Raw genomic sequence first — 25,587 nt, forward strand, 5'->3', positions numbered from 1 at the left:
AGTACTGGTACTTCTGATTTGTCTTGTATTTTGTCCATGTGTTCTTGCTTAATAATAAATGTTCATTGCATTGTGCTGTTGCCTCTAGTAATTCTGTTTGGGTTTTTAATGTAAGTTCCAGCCATACCCAATCCAGCAATATAATAATTTTATTAGTTGACTTCAATAAAATAAGCATGTTTGGTAATACCATGCAACCCAACCAGATGGGTCAAAATAACCCAGCATGTGTTCTGTCCAATACTTACCCAGCGCTGGGTTTTCAAATAACCAAAGTTGGGTTATATTTAAGCCAGCATTATCTAGAGTGTATGGTATATGTTCAACGACAGTAGTTTCTATTCTCAGGTCAACAGACAAAAGAATTGTACTTTTTTTTTTTTTTTAATTCGAGAAAAGCTCATGTACAAAAAAAAATGAACAGACTCTGACACGCTTCCTCCAAGGAGTCAAAGAATAATACAGCACCTTTTTGGCATACGTCAAAAATAACAAGGCAATAAGAACTTTAAATGTTTTTGTTGAATATGGACTACTTGATGACATATTAGATGCAGTGACTATACACTGTGGCTGTTGTTTGTACTTCAACATTTTTTATAACTTCGTTTTTTAACAAACACAAACAAATAACAGCTTGCTCACATGCACCTTTTCTGGCACACCTGCTATATTTCATTGCACTCTCATGTTTGTTGCTCTTTTAACTCTTCAATGTATGTAATGATTTGTGTTTTTGTTGTTCTTTACTAAATATCTCTTCAGCGATCAGTAAATCAAGGTTTATACTTTTTTCTTTACATCTACAAACGTTTCAGTTTTTTTCTCCCCCCAATGATGGATGTGACATGGAATCATTCAAACCTTGTGTCTTAACCAGCAGGAATGAGGTACCACAAAATGGGCACCACAGTTCATAAAGTGCTGACAAGAACTTAACATAAAAAAGAAAGAGGCAAACACTGAGTCAGGGAGGCATTTCTTGGGCTCACATGAATGCAAAAAAAAATAAATAAAATGACTGGGAGAACTGTGATGGCAAATTTTGGCCTATGGTTTGCAGTATCTGAGAGTAGCAGTGCACACCCGGGATCAGGGTCTGATCTTAGTCAAGGCAAGACTGAGAGACCAACACTTCACACATTCAAAGGCATTCTTTGAACAAATCACAGCTCAGAGACTGTGGCATACTTCTCTGTCTAAACTGTCCTGGCTTAAGTCATTTTAAGAATACAGTTATACAGAGGATGGGCACTGACCACAGAACAGCACATTTACTCTGAGATGCTTGTTTCACATAGGCCCAGATCTTATCCTTAAGTGAGGCAAATCTTTAGCCTAAGATGAGAGAGGATTTGCCCCCTGGTGGGTTTCTACGGCCAGAAAGAACCCCAGCTGCAGGCTGCTCTGTTGCAGAGAGGCAAGGTGGAGCTGGTGTGTCATCATGCTCCTGAACAGGTTCAGGTTCTTCTATACTATCTGTGAACATAAAAATGAAAAGAAATATGAATTAATTATATGGGTTATTCTAATGTCCACTTTTTGAATGGCAAGATGTCTTAAAATGTATTTCTTTTTCTAACATTTAAACTTAGACCACATTATTAGATTACCTTCTGACTTTATGAATACATTTAAATGACAGCTTAGCTTAATTTTTTTTTTTGTTATTACATTTTTTGTGCAATTATTTAAAGACCACATGCAACTTTTTTGTCACTGGTCAATCAGAGATACAGAACAAAAATGAAAATGCAAGAAATAAGGAGATTATATTTTATTTATTTAATGTGACAGAAACAGTAACACCAGTGACACAATAAATCACCAGTGACATAGATGTGATATCCAATGAAGGTAACACCACAATTTTTTAAAATGGCTGCTGCAAGATATCAAACCACATGTTGTCAATCATGGTATACTCACTAAATTGTATTCTAGTTTTTTATAGTTCCCTAATAAAGTAGGTAACACCAGTGACTTCAACTAAAAGCTTCATATAAAATCATGAGATAAATAAGAAAATTTCTGATAACTGAAAAGAGACAGTGGACTTACATGGGAATAAGGAACCAAGTGATGTCATCAGTGTGATTTTTATTTCAAAATAAACGATTTTTGTTAAACGGTAACACCAGTGACACAAGGGGACCACTACTTTTATTGTTTTATAATGTTTATTCAGCATTTAGTTTTTTGCCATTTACATCATATATTTGATAGTTATTACTACATTATTGTATTTTAAATGGTAGGAAAAAAAGCACTTTCCCTCTGTACATGGCTGTAAGGACGAGCGGTTTTGTGGTGCTTGGAATTCTATATAATTAATTTAAAAACAAATATTGCCACATTAATGGCTCAAGAAGGTGTTAACATGTTAATAACATATTGTTTCATTTTAAAATATAAAGAAATGATGGTCACAGACTCTGATTTTTTTAGTGTCAGACTATGATTCAATCCGATTTTAGAACATACATTTTTTCATTTGCCATACTTCTAGCAACAAGGCACTAGTTTCTGTGTCATTCTGTTGCGACACATCTTAATTATTATTATTATTTTTTTTTCAATATTTATATATCTAACATGTTTTAAAGTTAATGGTGTGTCAATAATGCAAAAGGACAACGGAAAACACTCAATTTTCAGTTAAAGGCAGTTCATCATTGAATTCAGTGATGTCATCATTCAGCTCAGTTCAGTTTAAATAGCATAAGATATCTTTGAAAATGAAGTGTCCCTAACTAAGCAAGCTAGAGGCGACAGTGGAAAGGAAGCAAAACTCCATCTGTGACAGAAATGGAGAAAAAAAAACTTCGGGAGAAACCAAGTTCAGTCGTGGGGCCAGTTCTCCTCTGGCCAGACGAACCAGCAGTTTGTTCCATGTTAAGAAGTTTAAATACCATTTATTTATAAATATTATTATATTAACATTATTATTTTTGTAGAGTGGGAGTGACATTTTACAACCTTGCTTTGTCATAAAAAGATAAAATTCATGGATATTTTACGCGAAGATGGCCGCACACATGCTTCTGCATACTAGTTTACCCACAAGATGTTTGATATGACAGTATCACACTGACACTGACAAAAAAAAAAGAAAAACATGCTAAAGATGTGTATTTAGTTCATCTGTATATACATTTTGAATAAATTAAGAGATTCAAGACAAAGAAGTGTCATGTCATTGATGCGGTTGCTCAAATATATGAAGTGTCAGAACACTTACCAACAGTGGTTTTGTCTTCCTCACCATTCTGTGCAAAAATAAAGCACATTCTCAGCACATTTTGTTTAATTCATAAGTCAGCATGAAAGTTTATCCAAGGTCACAAGTTTGTTTTCACTCAGTAATGAAACTGTTTTCATAACTTACCACGGGTACGTTATTTTCAGCTGTGGTGTTACTTTGGTTGGCTGGTTGGGCAGTATATCTTCTGAGAGGGGCAGATGGTTCTCCACACAACACACCTGTAGGCTCCCCACCTTCAAAAAAAAAAAAAAGTTCCTGTTTATTGATGTTATGAACAATAGTGAATACCTACAGCCCATATGTTCAGGCTTCAAGTTGTATTTTGTTTATTGTTATGCATAAAATACACTAATACACTTACTAGTAATTATTACTTTACCTGAAGGACAGCTATATTGCAGACTGCATGCTTTGACTTGCAAATAACAAACATTATTGTTAGGTAGTGTTTTTAGAAAAGCATCTGAATTTATTTTCTCACATGGCAACCTGTGAACCTATGTTACAAAATGTACATAAAAAACTGCAAAAATGACCTGTGATTCAGCATTTTAAGTACATTCTCCAGTCTCCAGTTGTGCGTTTAAGACCTAGTTTTTAAATGTGGAACTGAAACACAGTATTTGGTTCCTCAATGTCACACATGCCTTAGTTACCAGACGTTTATCTATCCACCTTATTTTTCCCATAAGAGTGGGTGCAGCCATTTGTAAATTTTTTGTGTCCGGCTTCTCATCCACTTCCAGCTATTTTTAGCTGCACAAAAAGCTCGTTTTGCTGCTTGACATTGCAAACTGATGTGTCTTACCATATTAATGTATTATCTTAATTATGAAAATGTTTGTAGTGCAAACTGTTTTACCGTTTACTGCACTTTAATATTCTTCTTGTTATTTCCCTATGGTGGATTATGAACCGGACGTCTAACACATTACCAGAAAACAGCTTACTTCCGCATTGAAAAATAAGGTGGATTAAAAGTATGATATTTACAGCAGTACATACTGTACACATCATTCTCATTCGTTTTCTCTAAGGTTTAGTTAAATAAGGGAATGACACTGCCTAGAAGTATGCTATTAAAAAAGGTGAAAGTTGACAGGTGCTGAAAAAAACAGCACCTGGTGGATTGTTCCTTCGATGGGCATGAGGGTCCTCAGGTTCAGCAAATATACTAGATGCCATTTTGTTTTTTTTTCACAGGTTTCTCTTCATCCGTGCCAAAGCAAATGTTTGAACCTCCACCTGGTGGACGCAGCACTCTGGAATGGAAAATAAAGACACAACAAAATATGCCGACCATTTAGTTATGAACCTTGTTTATTTTTATTTTAGTTCATTGCTTTTATTGATGATTCCTGTCAGCTTTTATGTTTGGCTTCTAAGGACTAAAATTATACATTCTCGTAGTATAATTTAAGCCAATACTCCAATACTAGAACACACACACACACACACAAAGATATACATACCCTAAAGTAGTGCATTGGTTTTAAGCAATATCAGTCCAAAAGACTAGTAAATAAAATGGAAACAAACAGCTTTTAATGAGTCTCCATTTAATGTGAGAATCATATTATTTTATCTTAATTTATGATCATATAATTCTTAAAGGTCCTTTTAATTCCTTTAGGGATAGAAACTTGAGTAAAATTACTGAGTGCACCTTCAAGGGAAAAAAAAACAAACAAAAAAAAAAAACATTGTGGCTTTAGTAGAGAGAAAATGTGACCCTGGACCACAAAACCAGTCATAAGGGTCAGTTTTTTGTTTACTGAAATTGAGATTTATACATCATCTGAAAGCTGGAAAAAACAATGTTTGACAGAGATACAACTGTTTGAAAATCTGGAACCTGAGGGTGCAAAGAAAATCACCGTTAAAGTTGGCCAAATAAAGTTCTTAGCAATGCATATTACTAATCAAAAATTAAGTTTTGATATATTTATGGTAGGAAATAACAAAATATCGTCATGGAACATGATCATTACTTAATATCCTAATCATTTTTGGCATAAAAGAAAAACATACCTGTGCTACTTAAGACCAGGGTCCAGGGTCACGAATAAGATTAGTTTGGGTAAGGGTTAATCATATTTCCATCCAAATATAATTGTGCAGAAAAAGGTGTTTCACAATAGATAAATAGGTCTATATACCCTAATACCTCATGCACATACATTGTTTGATTTAATTAGCTTTATTAACTTATTAATAATTATAAAATAAAATATTCCTCATACTGTTCTTTAACATTAATGCCAATAAAGCTTTAATGAACTGAGCTGAAACAGCATGCTGAAATAAATCTCCCTTCATCGGTCTGACTAATAGAAGAAACGACTGATAAACTGATAATCTGTACGTCATTAGTGCATTCAGTTAATGAAACGATACGACGGATACAACTGGGAGCGTAATAAAATTCTTTACTACACCAACTGAACCGCACCCAACCTCAAATACACACACACGCGCGCTCAAGCATCCTCCCGTACTATGAAAACCTGGAGAGGGACTGGTTTCAGATTTACAAACGACTGATATAATGCACTAAAGAAGCGTATTAATTACTCATCAATTATGTCATTAATTATGGGCTGTCCATTTGTACATGCTACAGTTAAAGGCCGTGTAACAAAGCCTAGCGAGTTGCCTGCCTAGGCAGCAATTTGGAACATTATAATATACATTTAGCTGACTTGAAAAGCCACAGGGATGCCTCAAAAATCCAGCACGCGTTTCTGGTATCCCGCCCAAAAAGATGTCTAGATAGGCAGCTAACAAGATTTTAGACACTGTCGGAGGATGCACATATTAGTACAATAAAACGGGCATTTTATAAACCAGAAAATGCTGCTTCAAAGGGTTTTTAAAGCCAATTAAACTTCACATTTGAGCTAGTGCGTACAATTTTATCCCCCAAACGCAGTATTTGTACCCAAGATGGTGCTCATTTCTCATCAGCATCGCCACCCGTTTTTACACCAATATCGTTCAGCTGTAGAGTAATTTTGTCGTTTGTAAGTGATATCACATCTCAGATAACGTCTTTAGACATTACAGTGGTTAAATAATTTGCAGTTTGCTGCAACCTAACGCGCTTCAGCATTGTAATCTTCCTATAAACATCTTTCAGCACCTGGAGCTGCTCCTCGCGGTCGGGTCCATGCCTTGAAAAGTGGTGGTGGTCGTCATCTTGAACAATCAAAGCTTCTGTTCACGGCTTTTCCCAGACTATATTCGACAGATTATTGTCATCAAGCCACAAAGAGCTTCTCCTGCTCAGGTCATCAGTCTCTTGGTGCTGAATCTGCGCTCCTGTACACGCCCATTAGACGCGATTAGTGCTGCACTTCTGCAGATTCGCCACTGGAGCGGCGCCAGACAGCAAACTGTTTTTGTGAAAATACTGCTGCAGTCATGAGTTTAGTATAAAACCTGTCGACAACTGAAGGACTTGTATAAAACTACTACATAAAAATGAGCAAGCATTCACTAGTGGTCAAGAAGGCAAACACGATGACCAGGGTAAACTGTATTTGAAGAGCTTATTTGAGTTCATTTCAAAATCGTCCTATATCGCTGTTTTACCCCTTTTTGGGGGGTAAAGGGCGTTTGACCTTTGCATGTTCACTTTGTAAACACTGGGTGGGTTATTCTGCAGTGACATGAGTTTTTCGACCTACCCTGTAATGAACCAGAATACACAGAGTTTACGCAGAGACAAGACAAGCATTTTAAGTTAAAAAGTATATAAATTGTCATTTTTTTAAATAAAATAACAGCGTTTCACTAGATAAGACCCTTCTTCCTCGGCTAGGATGTTTAGAGCTCCTTGAAGCAGCATTTAAACTGCATTTTGGAAGTTAAAACTCAGGTGCACCATAGAGGTCCACTATATGGAGAGAAACACTTAAATGTTTTTCTCGAAAAACATTTATTTTTTTTTTTTACGATTAAAGAAAGACATAAACATCTTGGATTTTTTCATTATCCCTCTTATTTTGTTATATTTTGCAGATTCTGCCAGGTGTATATAAACACGACAAAAATAATAATTTACTTTTATAAACTGGTTATAAAAACAATTATCCAAAAGAAACAAATGACCCACCTCAAGTTGTTTTGTAAAACAGTTTTATTCCAACACAAAATCTTATGAACATTTCAATTTCAACATCACAAGTTACTGAATAAAATTGGCCTGAGTACAAAAGAGAAATACGTCAACATATAAAATATATATATAAAAACCCCAACGGCTCTGAGCAAACAAAACAGTACTTCTGCACGGACACTGACCAAAATTCTATCTACCAACCAAAAAAAAAAAAAAAAGATCTGATCACTGATCAAAAGCATTTTAGTCTTGACACTCTTTAGGTCCACATCTGAAATACATAAATATGTTTACAACACCATTCTTCTGATTTGCTAGAGCTGATGGGCATTTCAGGCAAGCTTTTGGCAATGTGGAGGGAGGTCAGCCTAAATTTATAAAGAGGAAAAAAAACAGGAAACAGAGAACTGTGGTGATGGAGGGCAGAGGTAGTTGTTATTTACATCAGGCCCCCTGTCTGTTGCTGAAACACATCAATTGTATCCTCATCCTCCATTTCCAACTGGAAATAAAAAATAATAAATCAGACGCTATAGCATACTTAAAAGCATGGTGATGTTCAGAGCGGTTCATATCAGTGAACTGTACCTGAGCTGGTGTGTCAGTCTCATTAATTGGCTGCCCATCAAACCGGAACCGAATCTGGCGCATTGACAGCCCCTGTTCAAAACACATAAAATGGACCTGAGAGTTAAGCGAAGTACCTCCTATAACAATAGCTTCAGCTCAGTATTGCACATCTTCCAAAACACAGTCAGTGATTCCTCAATTCACATGATTTACAGAACATCTGGCTTTGGAATGACGGGTTCTACTTTTAACGTTAAATGCGTCTCATCTTAAAACAGGGAGCTCCAACACACCTACTTGTAATTATCAAGGAACCCTGAACATCTTGATTAGCTGGTTCAGTTGTTTAACTGGGGATTAAACTGAAATCTGCAGGACAGTAGCTCTCCAGTAGCAGGGTCAGAGAACCCTGACTTAAGAACAACAAACTCTAAAACTTTGACAGATTTTGAATGCCTCTGAATTGAAATTTATGCCAATTTGCCAACTATTTTCAATACTTTTACTTTTACTGTACAGATGACCCTTAACACTTTTCCACAACTTCCTGTTCTAAGCTCAAGTACATGTTTTCACTCCTTTTTGCTACCTAGAAACCTTATAAAAACAAAACAAAACTGTGATTGTGTAATGGTGTAGATGTTTACAGAAACCTAGTCTCAGCTCAGGATGGTCATAGATTCTTGGAACACGTATATAAATATTTTGCACATTCTTTTACCTTAGACTTAAAACTTAAGTCCTTATAAATGATCAACTCTGTAAATTGGGTTCAGTGGTTAAATTCACTGGTTACAGAGTTGAAAAGGTAAAAACAAAAAAGATGAAGGTTGAAAAAAAAAAAAAAAATAATAATAATAATAATAATAAAAAAAAACAAAAAAAAAAAAAACGAAAAGATGTGTAACAAAGCAGGCTTTCCACAAATTTGTATTAGCCCTAAGCTCTGAGACTTAAAGAGTAAGAAACAAAAAGTGTATCTTATGTGCTACAGAGATTAGTTTTTGTTCCAAGAATCTTGGACAATTTTGAGCTATTGAGGTTTCTGCAAACATCTACATAACCAATTTTTTGGTGCAATTAAACCATGATGGGAGTCATAAGAAAGGGCTTATCATAGTTCAGAATTAACTACAGAAGGTCTGCACCTACGTCACGTTTTGGTCAGTTACCCGAATGCGTGCCATTGTGGTGATACTTGGTGGTAAACATGGATTGCACAGTTAATGTACTAAAGACGTCGTTCTACTAATTTATGATGTCTAAACCACGGAAAAATGTGTGGAAGCTGCTAAATCAAATAGAGAAGGACTTAGTAAGCAGGAAAGGGCATTATATTTTGACAAACTAAAGTTAATACAGGGCTCAACGCTAAGCAGCGATAGTGTCTTTGTTGCTAATTAAAGAAGTTCACTTCCAGAACAAAAATTCACTGATAATGTACTCACCCCCTTGTCATCCAAGATGTTCATGTCTTTCTTTCTTCATACATAAAGAAATTATGTTTTTTGAGAAAAAAAAAACCTTCCTCGAGTGCCTTGAGTTTGAACTTCCAAAATGCTGTTCAAATGTGGCTTCAAACGATCCCAAATGCGGTTGTAAACGATCCAAGCCGAGGAAGAAAGGTCTTATCTAGCAAAACGATTGGTTATTTTCATAAAAATAATACAATTTAAATACTTTTTAATCTCAAATGCTCGTCTTGTCTTGCTCTGCCTGAACTCTGTGTATTCTGGCTCAAGACAGTTAAATTACGGTAAAATGGCGGTATAGGATGATTTTGAAGTTGAGGGAGAACATGAGATGGGAGTTTTTCGATATACCCGAACTGTCATGAACTGGAAAAAAACAGTTCAGGGAGAGCAAGACAAGAAGAGCGTTTAAGATTAAAAAGTATATAAATTGTATTATTTTAAAGAAAAAAAAAAAACAATTGTTTCGCTAGATAAGACCCTTCCTCGGCTGGGATCGTTTCAACCGCATTTAGGATCGTTTGAAGCCGCATTTAAATTGCATTTTGGAAGTTCAAACTTGGGGGACCATATCAGTCCATTATATGGAGAAAAATCCTGAAATGTTTTCATCAAAAAACTATTTCTTTACAACTGAAGAAAGACAGACATGACCATGTTGGATGACAACGGGGTAAGTACATTATCTGTACATTTTTGTTCTGCAAGTGGACTTCTTTAAGTCCTTATAAGTGATCAACTCTGTAAATTGGGTTCACTGGTTAAATTCACTGGTTACAAAGCTGAAATTACAGAGTTTAAAAAATGAAAGATGTGTAACAAAGAAGGATTTCCACAAATTTGTATTAGCCCTAAGCTCTGAGACTTAAGAGTTAGAAACAAAAAGTCTTATGTGCTACAGAGATTAGTTATTGTTCCAAGAATCTTGGACAATTTTGAGCTATTGAGGTTTCCGCAAACATCTACATAACCAAATTTTTTTGTGCAATGAAACCATAATGAGAGTCATAAGACCTGAGTTACCCAAATGCGTGGCCATTGTGGCGATACTTGGTGGTAAACAGCAGCATGGATTGCACAGTTAATGTACTACTTAAGATGTCGTTCTACTAATTTATGATGTCTAAACCACGGAAAAATGTGTGGAAGCTGCTAAACCATAGAGAAAAGGACTTAGTAAGCAGGAAAGGGCATTATATTTTGACAAACTAAAGTTAATACAGGGCTCAACGCTAAGCAGCGATAGTGTTTTTGTTGGTTACTGTTAATGCATTTGGTCTTGGTTGACTAGATTACTACACATTCTGAGCATGTTAGTCATGCTTTTCCACACTCTAACATACATAATATCCCTCACTGAAGGTCTAGTCAGGTGGAGCTGGGTGAGGTAGAGGGTTTCAGAGGAACTTTGATAATGTAATTCTGAACTAGCAAATACTAAAACACACTGTTTAAATGTTGAGCAAGCAGGCTCATTTTCTGTATACATACAGCTAAGATTTCAGATTTTCCAAATTATAATTATTTATTTTATAACCAAAATATTGGCACGTGTGCACAACGTAGTCCTCCGCACCTAAACAAAGGATTATTATTTTTGTCAGGAACAGTAAATGATGCAGTAGGGTGTGCATAAAAACATTTACCTGTCTTTCACAATATGCTTTCATGAGTTTGCTGAGGGGTGTGTGTCTCTTGATTTTGAACTGAACCACTGAGCCATCTTGCCCAGCTACTTTCAGATTTATGTGGTCATTCTCCGTTTTTACACCCTCCTGTAATGAAAAGTGAAAAAGCCATCATAAATAATAATCGTGTAATGCCAAAAAAAAAAAAAAAAAAAAAAAAAAAAAAAAGAACAAACAACTTAAAATGATTAAGTGCACACTAGCATTGTACTAATGGGAATAAAAGATAAGCTACCCAAACGACCATAAACAGATAGCAAACAAGTGGCAAAACAAGTGCACTTAGCTTTCACCCATCTAAAACAATATAAAAGTCCTCCAAAGTCTAAACCATTTAGAGTAAAAGATGCACTGAACAACAGAACGGAAATAAACCTACAGTTCTACATGATACTGACACCACAACGGTGATAAGTTAGGGATTTCAATTTTGATTTGTTTACAGCACACAGTACAGTAGCAGTATAGCTTGTTTGTTTGTCAGCAACGCAAACAGCTGAGATTCCCATTACACTTCATAGATGCACATAAGCACACAACTTTTTTTCTTAAAAAATGGCCATGATGTAGCAGTTAAAACAGATAAAGAAATCTGAACATACACGAGCATATACACTGCAAAACCACAAAATGAGTCCATCATAAATCATCGCACTGAAACAGCACTGATTATCGCCAGGAACGAGCGCTTTGCGCTGGCGTGAAACTGCTGTGGATCCCTTCGGTACAGTGCTTCACTTATTCTAAAAGTTCTGTATTATCACTTGCCGTTTGTATGAGATGCGAGCCACATTAGCCAACTAGAAAATTAGCGTGTTAGCTTTATGAAATACCCTCAACATTTCACTCGCTGAACAATAAATGAGAGCGAGGAAAGAATGTTCCCTATAAATGGTACCCAATAATCATTTAACAAAGAATTATCGTGCTTATTAAACCATTTATAAAGACTCTTACACACGCACCTTTGGCTTCTCGTCTGCCATGACTGCCTCTGCCTCAGACACACGAGACGCGCGTAATGCCGACGGACATGACGACATTTAAAAGAGTCTATTTCCGGAGTCCTGTTACTGTCTCTTATGCAGTCAAAAAGGTGAAGGCTGATTTTAAAAAGATTACAAGGTAATAAAAGTTTAACATGTACTGATGATATTGATTAGTACATTACATTGTGTGTAGATTGAGTGTTCTCTGCATATCATATGTCACTTTTACACATGCACCAGCTACATTTTTATTTTGAATGACTTCTGTATAACTTAAGGCAGTTTAAAATTAACCAAAGATGCAGGAACTTTATTATACAGTTCTTAGACAAAGTGGCGGAGGACAACCGTTTCCAAGGTAGGATTGGTTAATAAAATGTATAAGGTGGGGCTTAACGAACATGTCCATGCTAAAAAAAAAAAACAGCTAAACTAGTCTAGGCTGGTTGGCTGGTCTTAGCTGGTTTAAGCCGAAAGTAGCTGGTTTTAGCTGGCCTCCCAGCCTGACAAGAGGGAGTGGCCAAAACCCTGCTAAACCAGCCACTGACCAGCTAAAACCAGCCAACCAGTTTAGGCTGGTTTTAGCTGTTTTGTTTTGTTTTCAGCAGGGTTTGCATGCATATTTTAAATATCTATATAAAGGAATTTTGACTAGTCACATTGTTAATTCCAGATATCTACATTTAAAGTCCTTCTTGTCACAAAGCTAAATGCAGATATCTCCAAAGAAAGATCTTCCTAGTAAAAAAAAAAATCAGATTGAGATATTTTCCATAATTTGCAGGCCTAGTCAAAAATAAAATTCAAGATATCTACTCTTGTAATTTGACTAGTAATAGCCTAAATTATTTTCAGATATCTAATCATGTATTTTGGATATCTCAAATTATGATTTTTACTAGTGGTAATTCAGTTAGAGATATCTCTAATTTAATTATCATAAAACTGTAAAAAAAATGTCTCTAATTAGAATTATGCCTAGTACAAAGTCAATTATAGATATCTTTAATTACACTTTCTATTAGTCAGAACTCATTTGAACATATCTGAAAATATTTTCCAATGAAAGTCAGTGGAACAATATGACTAGTCATAATAAATATGACTAGTCATAATAGCATAGTAAATATCTCAAATGTATATTAATAGTCAAAATAACATTGTAGATATCTTTGCATAGTCATCAATGCATAGTCATAAACACATTATATATATCTTAAATCCAATTGCAACAAGTCAAAATTGCAGAATAAATATCTGGAATTGAAATCTTGACTAGTCAAAACTAAATTATGACTAGTACAGCCAGGGGTATTTAATGCTAAAACAGCTTGCCATGTGGTTACCTTCATAGCTAATGGTTAGACAAAATCAGGGAGTGATGCCACAAACTGCACAGCATGAAAACTGAGTATGCGTAATTGGACAAATCAGAAAGCAAGCAGCAGACACATTATAACACTATGTAAAATTCAGAGAATTGTTCAAAACAATATATTTATTTGTTTTTAAAACCGTATACACTGCGTTCAACTAGTTTTTACTTTAAAATCTAAAAAGAACATCATCATTGGAAGATTTATGAAGCTCTTCTTTGAAATAATTTAGAAAGTCAATTGTATTTATATTATTTCCCCATCTCTCTCTCTCTCTCGCTCTTTCTCTCTCTCTCTCTCTCTCTCACACACACACACACACACTCAATAAAACTGCTGTAAAACAAATGGAAAAAGGAGAAAAAAAAATATCATTGCTTCCATAAGACTTTCATTGCAAACAAAACAATCAAGTTTATAATATAAATAATGGCATCTTTAATAACCCAAAATGTAAAGTTTGTATTTTTAAAACATTAAAACAGCTTTCTCTCCAATTATATACAAAAAGACAGAAATCATAAAAACACTGTATATAAATGATTCCTTCCAGATGTGTAAAAAAAAAGGAAAGTGAAACCGTACTTTGCATACATCCAAAAACGCAGAAGTCAAAGTAAGCTTTGCACCATCTTTCACACACTTCTTTGTGTAATTTACTGTTATCTGATGTAAAACAAATTAAACTTGGCTTTAAACCAGTGAGGCCAGCCATGTCAAACACCACAATCTGATAAACAGTAATGAAATAAATATGTAAAACTCAGAAAGAACAGCAATAGAATTCACAAAGCACAAAAACACAATTGATGCATCACTTCAAGGAAAATAGATTGAAAGAAAAAATGTAACATGTCCAGTGCTATCACATTACCCTCCACTGCTTTCAGGGTGAGGTATGAGTTGAAGAGTTTATGTGGCTAACAATAAAATGACCCATTACGTCTCAAACACTCATAGGCAACATGTTTATATTATTGATAACAGTACCAAATGACCAAGACCAATATATCAAGACATTGGTGGGATTACTCAGAGATTGGGATTCATTAGTTTACCACCTATTGTGTCAAAGGTAACATCCTGGACATAAATCTCTTTGTGACACTGTTGACGGCGTATCCACGCACTTACACACTGAGTTTTTCATTTGTCTTTATGAGTATTAATGCTTACACAGCTACAAATGACCCCATCTTTCCACTGGAGGGAACTTGTCTATCTCTCCAGACTCTGTGACCTGTTTATCTCCAAGAATAAATGTCAACTTGTACCTCACTCTCACTTTCTCCTGCAAAAGAAACAAAAATAGATTTAACACAATCATTTAGTTTATCCCAGAAATTGTATCATAAGCACACAAGCATTTGGTTTTTTAAATGACATAAAAGTATTAATTTCTATAATTAAAAAAAGAAATCATTGTGACTCCAAGCTTTTGGAATGGTATAGTGTATAATCATACAAAAGATTTTATTTCAGATAAATGCTAATCTTTGGATCTTTCTATTCATCAAATTCTAATTCATCTATTCATTTCATTCCTGAAAAAAAAAAACTGTACTCAACTGTTTTAAATATTCATAATAATAAGAATAATAATAATAACAATGTTTCTTGAACAGCAAATCAGCATATTAGAATGATGCTAAAAATGTAGTAATGATCCTGAAAATGTAGCTTTGATCACAGGAATAAATTACACTTTAAAATATATTAAAATAGAAAGCAAATATATGCAAATATTTCACAATATTACTGTTTTTTGTTAAAAATCTTACTGTTCAAAAACTTTTGACTGGTAGTGTAAAATTTAAAAATAAAAGTTGGAACTTGGAAAAGCACTTCCAAGGTCAAAGCTCACAGAAAAAGTCGGTTTAAATATGCATGCATTAAAAAATCCCATGTTGGAAAAACTTAATTAACTCCAAATAATTTTTTTCACATGCGTTTCAACAAGGTATTGGTGATACATTGTTTTATGTTAGTGTGTTAGTAAACTGTTTTTAATGAAGAAGATAGATTTAATGGTATAATATACTGATTTTAGTGTCATTTTTTATTCTTTTGATGCCATCTTAGAAAATTAATGTTTTATGACAATTTGTAATTGATGTTACATTTTTTATTTTATTTTATTTTATTTTATTTTATTTGACAAAATTAAGATTATTATGATTAATGATTTTTTTTTTTTTTTAAATTACCGATTTTATTTCTGCATCAGGCAACAGAGATAAAACAAATATAGTGACATTAACTCACTTATGTTTAATAAATGTCCTGCCAGTCTTTTGGGGATAAATTTGCACCCAGATGTAAACTAAATCTGACAAAACCAACTTTTGAAGACATTTGTGAAATTTTTCTAAAAAGCAAAGTAAATGCATTTAAAATTCTTGTTTGTTTTTTAAATTATATTTTTATTTATATTCATAGATTTTTACTCATTCGTTTTTAAATCTCTTTTTCCTTTATTTTTTCTTTTAAGTTTAAGGTTAGGTTTTAGTATTTATAACTAACGGTACATTCACACAGGGTGTCGCATCAACACCTCTCGTTTACTTTAAATGGAGTGACGTCAAGTGTTGCCGAACTGAATTGTGGGTCTGCTGCGTTGTGTCACTGGCATTGCTCAGGGCGTCAGCATCAGTGCTAAGCTACAGATACGGCCTCTGTCAGGCATCGACAGTGAACCGAAGTTTATGGAGTGTCCTAATTTTGACAGCTAAGCAAACAAGTGTGTGTTTGTGTGTGTGCATGTGTATCTTTCTTCACCTTCTGTGGGTTAGCCAGCAGCATAATCTGAGTGATTGAACTGGGAGGCATGAAGGGGTTAAAGGGGGCCAGTTCTGTTCCAGAAGGGGGTTGCAGCTTCACTCTCATAGACTGCAAACATGTGAAACCATACACTGTTCAGAACTGCAAAATCCATAGACTAAAATTGCTTAGCTTTCACAAAACAACAACTGCGTACTGTTAGGATCCATTTAAATGACATATGTAAAATGATTACTGTTAAAAACTTCAGCAGAACATCAAAAAAGACAATCTGTGCCTCTCACCTTTGGCACAGCAACCTGAAACACTACGTTCTTGACCAACAGAGGTGCTGTGTTCAGCATGGACACCACAATCACCAGAACATCAGGGCGACCAGGCGGGTGGTCAGTAGCAAAGTGCAACAACACACGAACACCATCTTTATCATAGGCTGTCACTGGACACTCCTTACCTGAGAAAAGATTAAAAGAAAAAACACAGCATTTAGCCTGACAGGAATAATAATCTGTAATCTGGAATAACTGATATAATTCTCTAATATCAGAGCAAAACCTTTTATCAACAGCATCCACATTCATTTATTGGCCTTACTTGGTTTGATGGCCTCAAGCGGGACAAAGACACTGGTCAGGGAGATATCCGAGCCCGAGGGTGAATGACTTGTGGGGAATGTAGGAGAGAGGGATCTGAAGAGAGGGCTGTCCGGTGCAAAGCTCTGAGGTTTGGCAGAGGTTACAGTAGAAGGCACTGGTGCTACTCCAGTGGGCAAACTGAATGTGGTTAATGCAGGATGGACACCCAAGCTTGAATACTTGGACTCGCTGCTTCATACAGAAAGAACAAACAATTAGTTGTGTTTAAAAGAAATGAGCCATTCTACTAACAGCACTTTGATAATAATTAAAGGATCTAATAATAGAGTATGCATACTGTGCCCCATCCTTCCATGTATGAATGCTATTATTAAACTGCTTCATCTGTGAACAACTCGCAATCATAATGGCATCAATCCTATACACTAGAATATATTTTAAAAATATTTCATCCTGTAATGAGAAAGCTGAATTTTCAGCAGCCATTATTCCAGTCTTTAGTGTCACATGATTCTAATATGCTGATTCGGTGCTCAAAAAACCACTCTTATTATTATTACAGTTAAAAAATTAAAATGATCACAGGTTGTTCATAAAGTGGGATGACTCTGTCTGATTCTAAAAACCATGATGCTTTTTTCTTTAAATCAATACAGCTTTACTACTTCTGCTTTATTTTATTTAATTCACACTACCTAGCCTTGTCCAGGCCCAACATGGCAAAATCTTTGCAGCTCTGCTGGAGGGAGTTTTCAAAGACTGAGGTAGCTTCAGAGGCAGGCGGCGCTGTTGAGACGAGAGGATTTAAGGGAGCAGAGTTGCCGAGCAGGTCAATCACTGGTTTTGAAGTCTGTCACAAAATAATAATAATGATTTTATGAGTACATATCAAATATCATAAGATGCTGATTTTCTAGGCATGTTTAATGTCCAGCAGTCTGGTAATCTTACTTGTGAAGAGATCCACTGATTGCTTTGAGCTTCTTTTGTATTCTTTTCTGCTGACTTGCTTGAGTTTGAGTCCAGATTAGTAAGGCCTGAAATGCAGTGATTTCAAAGTGTTCATTTTAAACACTAAAATTGTCTTAAACCCAAAAATAAAGCCTGGAGGACTGTTTGATACTTTAAACTCATTCTTACACTACCAGTCAAAAGTATTTGAACAGGAAGATTGGTAATATTTTTTTTAAAGAAGTCTCTTCTGCTCACCAAGCCTACATTTATTTGGTCCAAAGTACAGCAAAAACAGTACAATTTTGAAATATTTTTACCATTTTAAATAATTGTTTTCTATTTGAATATATTTTAAAATGTAATTTATTCCTGTGATTTCAAAACTGAATTTTTAAAATCATTACTCCAGTCACATGATTCTTCAGAAATCACTGTAGTGTTCTGATTTGCTGCTCAAAAAATATTTATTATTATTATTATTATTATGTTGAAAACAGCTGAGTAGATTTTTTTCAGGTTTCTTCGATAAATAGAAAGTTCAGAAGAACAGCATTTATCTGAAATAGAATTTTTTTGTAACATTATCAATGTCTTGTGATCAATTAAAGCATCCTTGCTAAATAAAAGTATTATATTCTATAATTTCTAAAAAAAAAAAAAAAAAAAAAAAAAAAAAAAGTAAAAATATTTAAAAACTTTACTGTTTTTGCTGTACTTTGGATCAAATAAATGCAGGCTTGGTGAGCAGAAGAGACTTCTTAAAAAAACATGAAAAAACCTACTGTTCAAAACCTTTTGATTGGTAGTATATAAAATTCTAAATACTGTTTTCAAATCTAACATATTCTAAATGTTTTTGTTTTGTTTTTTTTTTTTTCTGTAATGCCAAAGCTCTAGTACACGGCTATTACATTATATCTTCACATTATAAATTTACAGATAATTTTCTCATTCTCGTCATCCAAAATGTTTATGTCTTTCTTCAGTCAATAAGAAATTATGTTTCTTGAGGAAAAAATTTAAGAAATTTTCTCCATATAGTGGACTTCAATGGTGCCCCCAAGTTTGAACTTCCAAAATGCAGTTTAAATACAGCTTCAGGGGGCTCTAAACGATCCCAGCCGAGGAACAAGGGTCTTACCTAGCAAAACGATCAGTCATCTCGAAACAAATTGACAATTTATATACTTTTTTTTAACCTCAAATGCTTGTCTTGTCTCATCTCAGCAATGCGCATGCGTAATCTGTGTAATCTGGGTCAATACAGTTAGGATATGTCGAAAATCTCCCGTCTCGTTTTCTTCTTCAACATCAAAATCGTCCTACATCACTGTTTTACCATTTGTTTGTAAAAGGCATTCGATCTTCTTTGCATGTTCACTTTGTAAACACTGGGTTGGTACTTCTAAAGCGATGTAAGACGATTTTGAAATTGGGGAAGAAAACGAGATGGGAGTTTTTCTACATACCCTAACTGTCTTGACAGTATTGAACCGAAAAAAAAAAAAGTTCACGCAAATTTAGACAAGACGAGCGTTTGAGGTAAAAAAGTATATAAATTGTCAATTTGTTTAGAAAATGACCGATTGTTTTGCTAGATAACACCCTTCTTCCTCAGCTGGGATCATTTACAGCCATTTGAAGCTGCATTTAAACTGCATTTCGGAAGTTCAAACTTGGGGGCAACATTGAAGTCCATTATATGGAGATATATCCTGAATTTTTTTCCTCAGGAAACAGAATTTCTTATCGACTGAAGAAAGAAAGACACAAACATCCTGAATGACAAGGGGGTGAGTAAATTATCTGTAATTTTTTGTTTTGGAAGTGAACTTCTCCTTTAATAAAATATTGATCATACATTGCAAAAGTACTACAAAGCCATTTTTACCTAATGAACCAAGTTCGTCATCTAGAAGAGAAAAACTGTTTGGAAGCTGACTTGATGGAGGACTGGTTTGGAAACTTGATGATCCAGAGGAGGTGTTGGAAGAGGAAGGCTGAGCTCCGACTAAAGGAGTAAGTGTGAGGAGGTCAGCTGGTAGAGAATCAGAGTGCTGAGGTGAAGTCAAAACATGTTTAAGGGGTGAAGGGGTCCCAGAGTCCAAATCAGTCAAATCAATCAAAATTTCAGAAGAGGTTCTGCCAGTGGCGCCTAAACAAATGAAAAACGTGAATTTGCACTGAATTTCATACATCAAGCAAGCTCTTTGGATAATTCAGATACCAAAAAAAAGCAACTAATACATTAAATAATTATTTTTAACTCATGAAGTGTAACAATTCTTGTAAATTGTACATACGTTCCAAAGCTGTTGATCCTGGTATGTCAGTCGTAATGGTTTGTCCTTCAACAATCTTTTTATAGGAGTTAATGACTCGTGAGAGATCATCACTAGCATGCAAAATATCGCCTGCACCAAAGAAGACCAGAAGGCACATGTTTTTTATTTGTAATATATTATCAGATCAAGACCTAAATGAGTTTTTGTTTACTAATGTGTATTACCTAAGGCACTGTCATCATCATCTGTCTCTGTGGCAAGTCTGAAGACAGCAGTTCTAAGTTTGTCACAGTCATTATACAGATCCTAAGAACGTAAAGCAAGTTGCGCATGGTCAGATATGTTTAAATGCAGGTTAAGTGCAGCAGTGACCAGATCTAAACTCAGGTGTCTCACCTTTAGAAGTTCTTTGTCTTCTTGCGTTGATTCATCTTTTTTGAAATGACTTAGCATCTCATTAAGGAGCTTCACACTGTTGTTTACCTCCTCTAGGGTGCTGACACGATGGGATACTTTCTGTTGTAGAGCCTCATCCTAAAAGCAAAGCAAGAGACACAAATATTAAGGGAGTAAACAAGGATCAATGACATGATGCAAATGTTAATTTATTTAAAAAAAAAAAAACATTAAACATGCTTTCAAAATCAATCAGCATGCCTTTTATCGGAATTAAAAATCAATTTTATTATTATTTTAGTATAGTTTGGTATAATCTTGCTTTATTATTTCTTATAAAAGTATATTTTTAATTAAAACTAAAACTACTAATTATTATTATTTAAAAAAAAAAAAAAAATCATAAAGTCAATATGATTGAATATGGCCCTAAAAATAAAAATTATATCATATAACGAACCATTATGGCTGGTTGCCAGGGTCAACATGTCTCTTAACCCTCTGTTTGTGTACGGGTCAAACTGACCCGGAAAAGATTTTCTTTTTCCTGAAAATACTAGTTAATGTTATCACATTGAATTCTCGTAATTTTTTGTGGGTTTTATTTCACCTAGTCACATTTGTGGTGTTCCCGGTCAAAAAAAAACATATGTTTCCTAATATTCTCTCAAAACATGAGTATAAAATTATCCAAGCCCCTCACCTCTTTGACCATGTTTTTGATAATGCGGTTGGCTTCTTGAAGATCCTCTGGCTTTTTACTTTTAAGAAGTTCTGCGAGACGCTGCAGGGACAATTTTTTTAAAAAAGACAATGGTTTATAACTTTACAAAACAAGTATTGGCTCACATCATGGCCAAAACAGTTCCCCTTAAAAGAATATTCCAAGCTCAGCACAAGTTAAGCAATAGCCTAAAAGCAGAAATGTAAAGCATATTATTTCATAAAAGCACTCACACTGACTTTACTGTTAGAATTTGAGCTGAAAAATTGTTTACATTTTCATTTTAGAGCCATTTTTACTTATCTTTATAGCCTTAAGTTCTTACAGCAACAGAATGGTAAAATTGGATGTAACTTCTCCCAGAACACAACACATTTGTGGCTATACATTTGAAACTAAGTAAATTACGTTATGTATTGGCCTCATTCGATTCCAATGAAATTTTAAGTTGTATCACTTCCATTGTAAGCTTCGTAAATTGTAAACAAGAAATTTAATTAAGCTTTAATGGTACTGAACCCAGAATATTCATTTAATCTGATACTGTCATGTGCTTCTTTACCTTACTCTTTTCCTCATTGTCAAACACTGGATTCTTGGGCTTTGGTGAGGGAACGAGGGTCTTGTCCACAGGAACCACTGGGTCTTCTGCTACAATGCCTGAGAAAGAATGTGGTAAAGACTGAACAAAACAAGCTAGCCAAACTGGAACACAGAATGAAGTAGGAGATATTATAATAAAAGTAAATGTTTATATTTGTGATGAAAGTACCTTGCTTCTTTAGCATATGATAGGCCTCTGTGATCTTTGCCTCATCTGGTAAAGCAACTGACCAGCTGTAAAGCAACTCTATTACTTTAGTCTTCACTCGTTCAGATACTCTGTCTCCCAAATACTGTAGGATAAAAAGCAGAAACGAGATTCAATAATAGTAAAGATCATGTTCCATTAAGATATTTTGTATCAAAACTTAATTTTTGGTTAGTAATATGCATTGCTAAGAACTTTCTCTGGACAACTTTAAAGGCGATTTTCTTAATATTTAGATTTTTTTGCACCCTCAGATTCCAGATTTTCAAATCTGGACATGTATCTCGGGCAAATATTGTCCTATATTAACCAACCATACATCACCAGAAATTTTTAAGCTTTCAAATGATGTATAAATCCAGGATCACATATGTGTTATTATAGAGACATTAAAACATTTCATGTGTTGATTTTGCTGTTTAAAATTGATAGTTTACTTTAAAAATTAAAGTGAAAGCAAGCAAAATGAAAACAATGAAGTCATACAGGTTCGAAATGAGGTAAATTATGAGTAAACTGGTATTACCTTTGGTGAAACTATTTTGATGAGCTCATTTAAAAATCTAAATTTTCCAACTTCATTATGAAATCTTCTCCCACAGTTCTTCATGCAAGCTTCTAAAACCTGTAAAAACGATCTGAACTTAGTTAGTCCCTATATTAAAAATCTAGTTTTTGTTTAATTTAAGACTGAAGGAGATAAACTCACAGTTAATGCTTGTAACGATTCCCAGTCTTGTGGTGACTGGATTTTATGTGCTAATAATCTGACCGATATCTGTGGACTGAAAGATAAACAAAATTCTCACTTGATTCATTAGAAGAGAAACAGACATAGTGTCCCCATGTATTAGAAGACAGTTTCATGAGCGAATTACAAAAAAATAAATATACCCTTCAAGTTCCTTATTGATTTGGTCACAGAACCCAATGATGTACTCCCACTCTTCCTGTCTGTTGGAAGGATTGGTGGCTTTGTCTAACAAGAAGAAAACACACACTAATATCACAATTTTCAAATGAAAACTAAATAGCACTACTTATCAGTTGTTACTTTTATTCTTTACGTTTGTTTTACTTTTTTTTTTAAAGAGATATAGATGAATGTAAACCATTTGTCACAGAGGCAACACTAATCATAGTGCATGACTCCACGTTTATTTTAAAGTTTTACTTTGAGTAAACTGCACAACATGCAAGTCAAGATTAAGACAAAATGCTTTGTTTTCCACTAAAACTAAAGCAACTGTTTCAGAGATAATAAAGACGTGTGAAGTTATACTGTTTTAGGCAACATCAGTTCAAAAGGAGTTTAATAAATGGTAGATGACAGATGAGCTTGCTAATCACAAATGCGTCTGTGTCTCAAAACCTAGTGAGCTGCCTACCTAGACATTTAGGTATATAATAGACGCGTTCGAACATTAGACCCAAATATTTTGCCTAATTGGAACGCACCTATTATTCTTAAAATGCTGTCTAGGAAGGGTCAGTTTGTATTCCGTCCTACCATCAGGGCATCATGTCAGTATAAATATCACTCACACTCCAAAACATGACGAAACAACTGGTCACAAACAGCATCTGAATGTGACTGCTTATCGTAAAGACGTTACAGAGTGAAATTAAATCGTATAAATGCTAATGTATTAGCATAACAACTCACTTAGCCATGACTCCAGTGACTCTCCTTCCGGATCCGCCATGATCACACAGTAGCATAGCTGACTAGAGCGAGCTACACATTCCCGTCATGTGACATTCTCGTGCTTCTGTGATAATTTGTGGCGTGTGGTCTTCCAAAAGGAAAGCGAGGTCATGAACATGAATGCACATCACATTCTGTGATGTAAATCACGGTGGTGGTAATTTATGGCCCATTCTACCGAATTGGTGCAAACCGCTGTCCCACAACCAAAAAACACATTTAAAAAGCATTTAAGTATTCAAATCTTAGATGTTTATTTAGATCCTTCTATTATCTATTGGAATCTGTAATAATATTTAAAATATTAGTAAGCTTAATTTATTTGAAAAAATCATCATTTATTGGGTACTTTAAATTAGGAGGTGGGTGTCCAGAACCCTAACCCCTACATTTCAACTTTTGAAAATGATATTGAAATATTTTTTGTATTTTTTTCCACTGTTGTTTTTAAAAGTATCTTTTTGATTATTTTAAAACGTGAAAAATATTATTTTTAAAATAAAATAAAATAATTTTTCAAAATATTTTTTAAAATACAATATTTATGTTATATTTTCTTTGTAAATTATGAAACTTTATGTAAACAAACCAAAAAAAAAAAATCATTTTTCATGTACAGTGTATGTTTTGGTGTATTGGGCGAGACTGAATTTAACTAAACCCATAAATTTACGATAAGGAAATATTCCTGTGTCCTCCTCTCTCATAGCTACAAGGTGTAGTAGATAGGCCTTATCATTTTGAGGTAAATGTGTTCAAAAATCTGAAAAATCTGTGTGTAACTTTGAGGACCGTCACTACCAAGCACCTTTTTTCCACAGTTAAGCACATTTTTTCCATAACATTTAGTTAATATGTATACCACTGTTTCAGAACTGTGCTAGCTAACTATGTGCTGATTAGCATCTTTGAGCTAGGTCCAAAACAGCCTAAAATTGTCACTACCGAAACAGTCACTACTGAAACGTGGTGAAGTTTTAGTAGTAACATCTTTATTTTTTGAGTGTTATCCCATAGAGCTGTCACTACCGAAACATGTCATCATTGTTTTGGTAGTGGCAAAGGGAAACACATGATCCTCATATTTGGGGGAAACAAACCTAATTTTAGTACAGCTATGCAATTTATTTGTATTTTTGTATGTTTAGTAGTGTTTTAGTATGTCAGTTAAAATTCTGTAATGTGATGTGGTTGCTACCAAAGCTGTCACTACTGTCACTACTGAAAATGTGCAGTCATTACCGAAAAATGGGATGTTTTGTCAAAAAAAAAGTACTTAATTATCAACTAAGATGGTATGATGGTTTTTGGTTCGATGTATATTCAAACTAATGAATCCTAATGAACTTTGAAATCAGTATGATCAACATTTTCTGATCAAAATGATTAACAATTTAAAAAGTTGGATTCAAAATTCAACAAATCTCATCTTTGACTTTGGACCAATTCTGTAGAATGGCCCATTTAGTATTTTATACCTTGATAACAAATGTAGGCTGCGTACATGGCGTTTTCTTCTAAAAGGTGTATTTTTAGGGAGTTTTAACTCTTCTGCAATACATCTCTGTCAGACATTCATTAAATGCCTTTAACAGAAATAAGAAATAATAAAAATGAAGTTTAAGCACTCAAAAAAAGACATTTGTACAAACTTTAACAGGCGTCTTGGAGGTTTGCCTTTTTGTAATATTGTTATTTTAATCTTAACCCTTCACTAGCAGAAGATGAAAGGAAGATCAAAAGAAGTTGATGCTGATATGCAGTTTTATACCAGCACTGAAGCTGATGAATGTTTCTGAAGGAGGCCCTGCACAAAACTCAGCAGTGACAGGAAAAGACACCTCATATG

The 25,587-nt window shown here is 34.5% G+C and overlaps 3 protein-coding genes across 4 annotated transcripts; all 3 read right to left on the reverse strand.

The window, feature by feature from the left end:
* Positions 1–782: 782 nt before the first annotated feature.
* jpt1a (Jupiter microtubule associated homolog 1a) lies at positions 783–6,620 on the reverse strand. The gene is given in 6 exon segments (XM_051113558.1): positions 783–1,479; positions 3,242–3,269; positions 3,389–3,498; positions 4,387–4,462; positions 4,464–4,527; positions 6,408–6,620. Coding segments are annotated over 6 exon segments (480 nt in total). The 5' UTR covers positions 6,464–6,620; the 3' UTR covers positions 783–1,333.
* Positions 6,621–7,388: 768 nt separating this feature from the next.
* Positions 7,389–12,201, reverse strand: sumo2a (small ubiquitin like modifier 2a). Its single transcript, XM_051113556.1, has 4 exons — positions 12,084–12,201; positions 11,077–11,205; positions 7,977–8,048; positions 7,389–7,890 (listed from the first exon to the last, which is right to left on the reverse strand). Exons 1-4 carry the CDS (start codon positions 12,159–12,161, stop codon positions 7,828–7,830), a joined length of 342 nt encoding a protein of 113 aa, XP_050969513.1. The 5' UTR covers positions 12,162–12,201; the 3' UTR covers positions 7,389–7,827.
* Positions 12,202–13,598: 1,397 nt separating this feature from the next.
* gga3a (golgi associated, gamma adaptin ear containing, ARF binding protein 3a) lies at positions 13,599–23,844 on the reverse strand. 2 transcript variants are annotated; one of them, XM_051113150.1, is made up of 17 exons: positions 23,697–23,843; positions 22,925–23,009; positions 22,740–22,815; positions 22,557–22,655; positions 21,992–22,115; positions 21,782–21,879; positions 21,199–21,279; positions 20,496–20,633; positions 20,324–20,405; positions 20,118–20,228; positions 19,706–19,969; positions 17,812–17,897; positions 17,556–17,710; positions 16,859–17,091; positions 16,549–16,718; positions 16,262–16,372; positions 13,599–14,774 (listed from the first exon to the last, which is right to left on the reverse strand). In XM_051113150.1, the coding sequence occupies exons 1-17, from the start codon at positions 23,734–23,736 to the stop codon at positions 14,664–14,666; spliced, it is 2,064 nt and encodes a 687-aa protein (XP_050969107.1). In that variant the 5' UTR covers positions 23,737–23,843; the 3' UTR covers positions 13,599–14,663. The 2 variants fall into 2 exon arrangements, with proteins under 2 accessions (XP_050969107.1, XP_050969108.1); XM_051113151.1 differs by lacking the exon at positions 22,557–22,655 and having other exon boundaries at positions 23,697–23,844.
* Positions 23,845–25,587: the final 1,743 nt, after the last annotated feature.

The sequence above is a fragment of the Labeo rohita genome, chromosome 6 (assembly GCF_022985175.1).
Source record: "Labeo rohita strain BAU-BD-2019 chromosome 6, IGBB_LRoh.1.0, whole genome shotgun sequence".
Taxonomy (NCBI): Eukaryota; Metazoa; Chordata; class Actinopteri; order Cypriniformes; family Cyprinidae; genus Labeo; species Labeo rohita.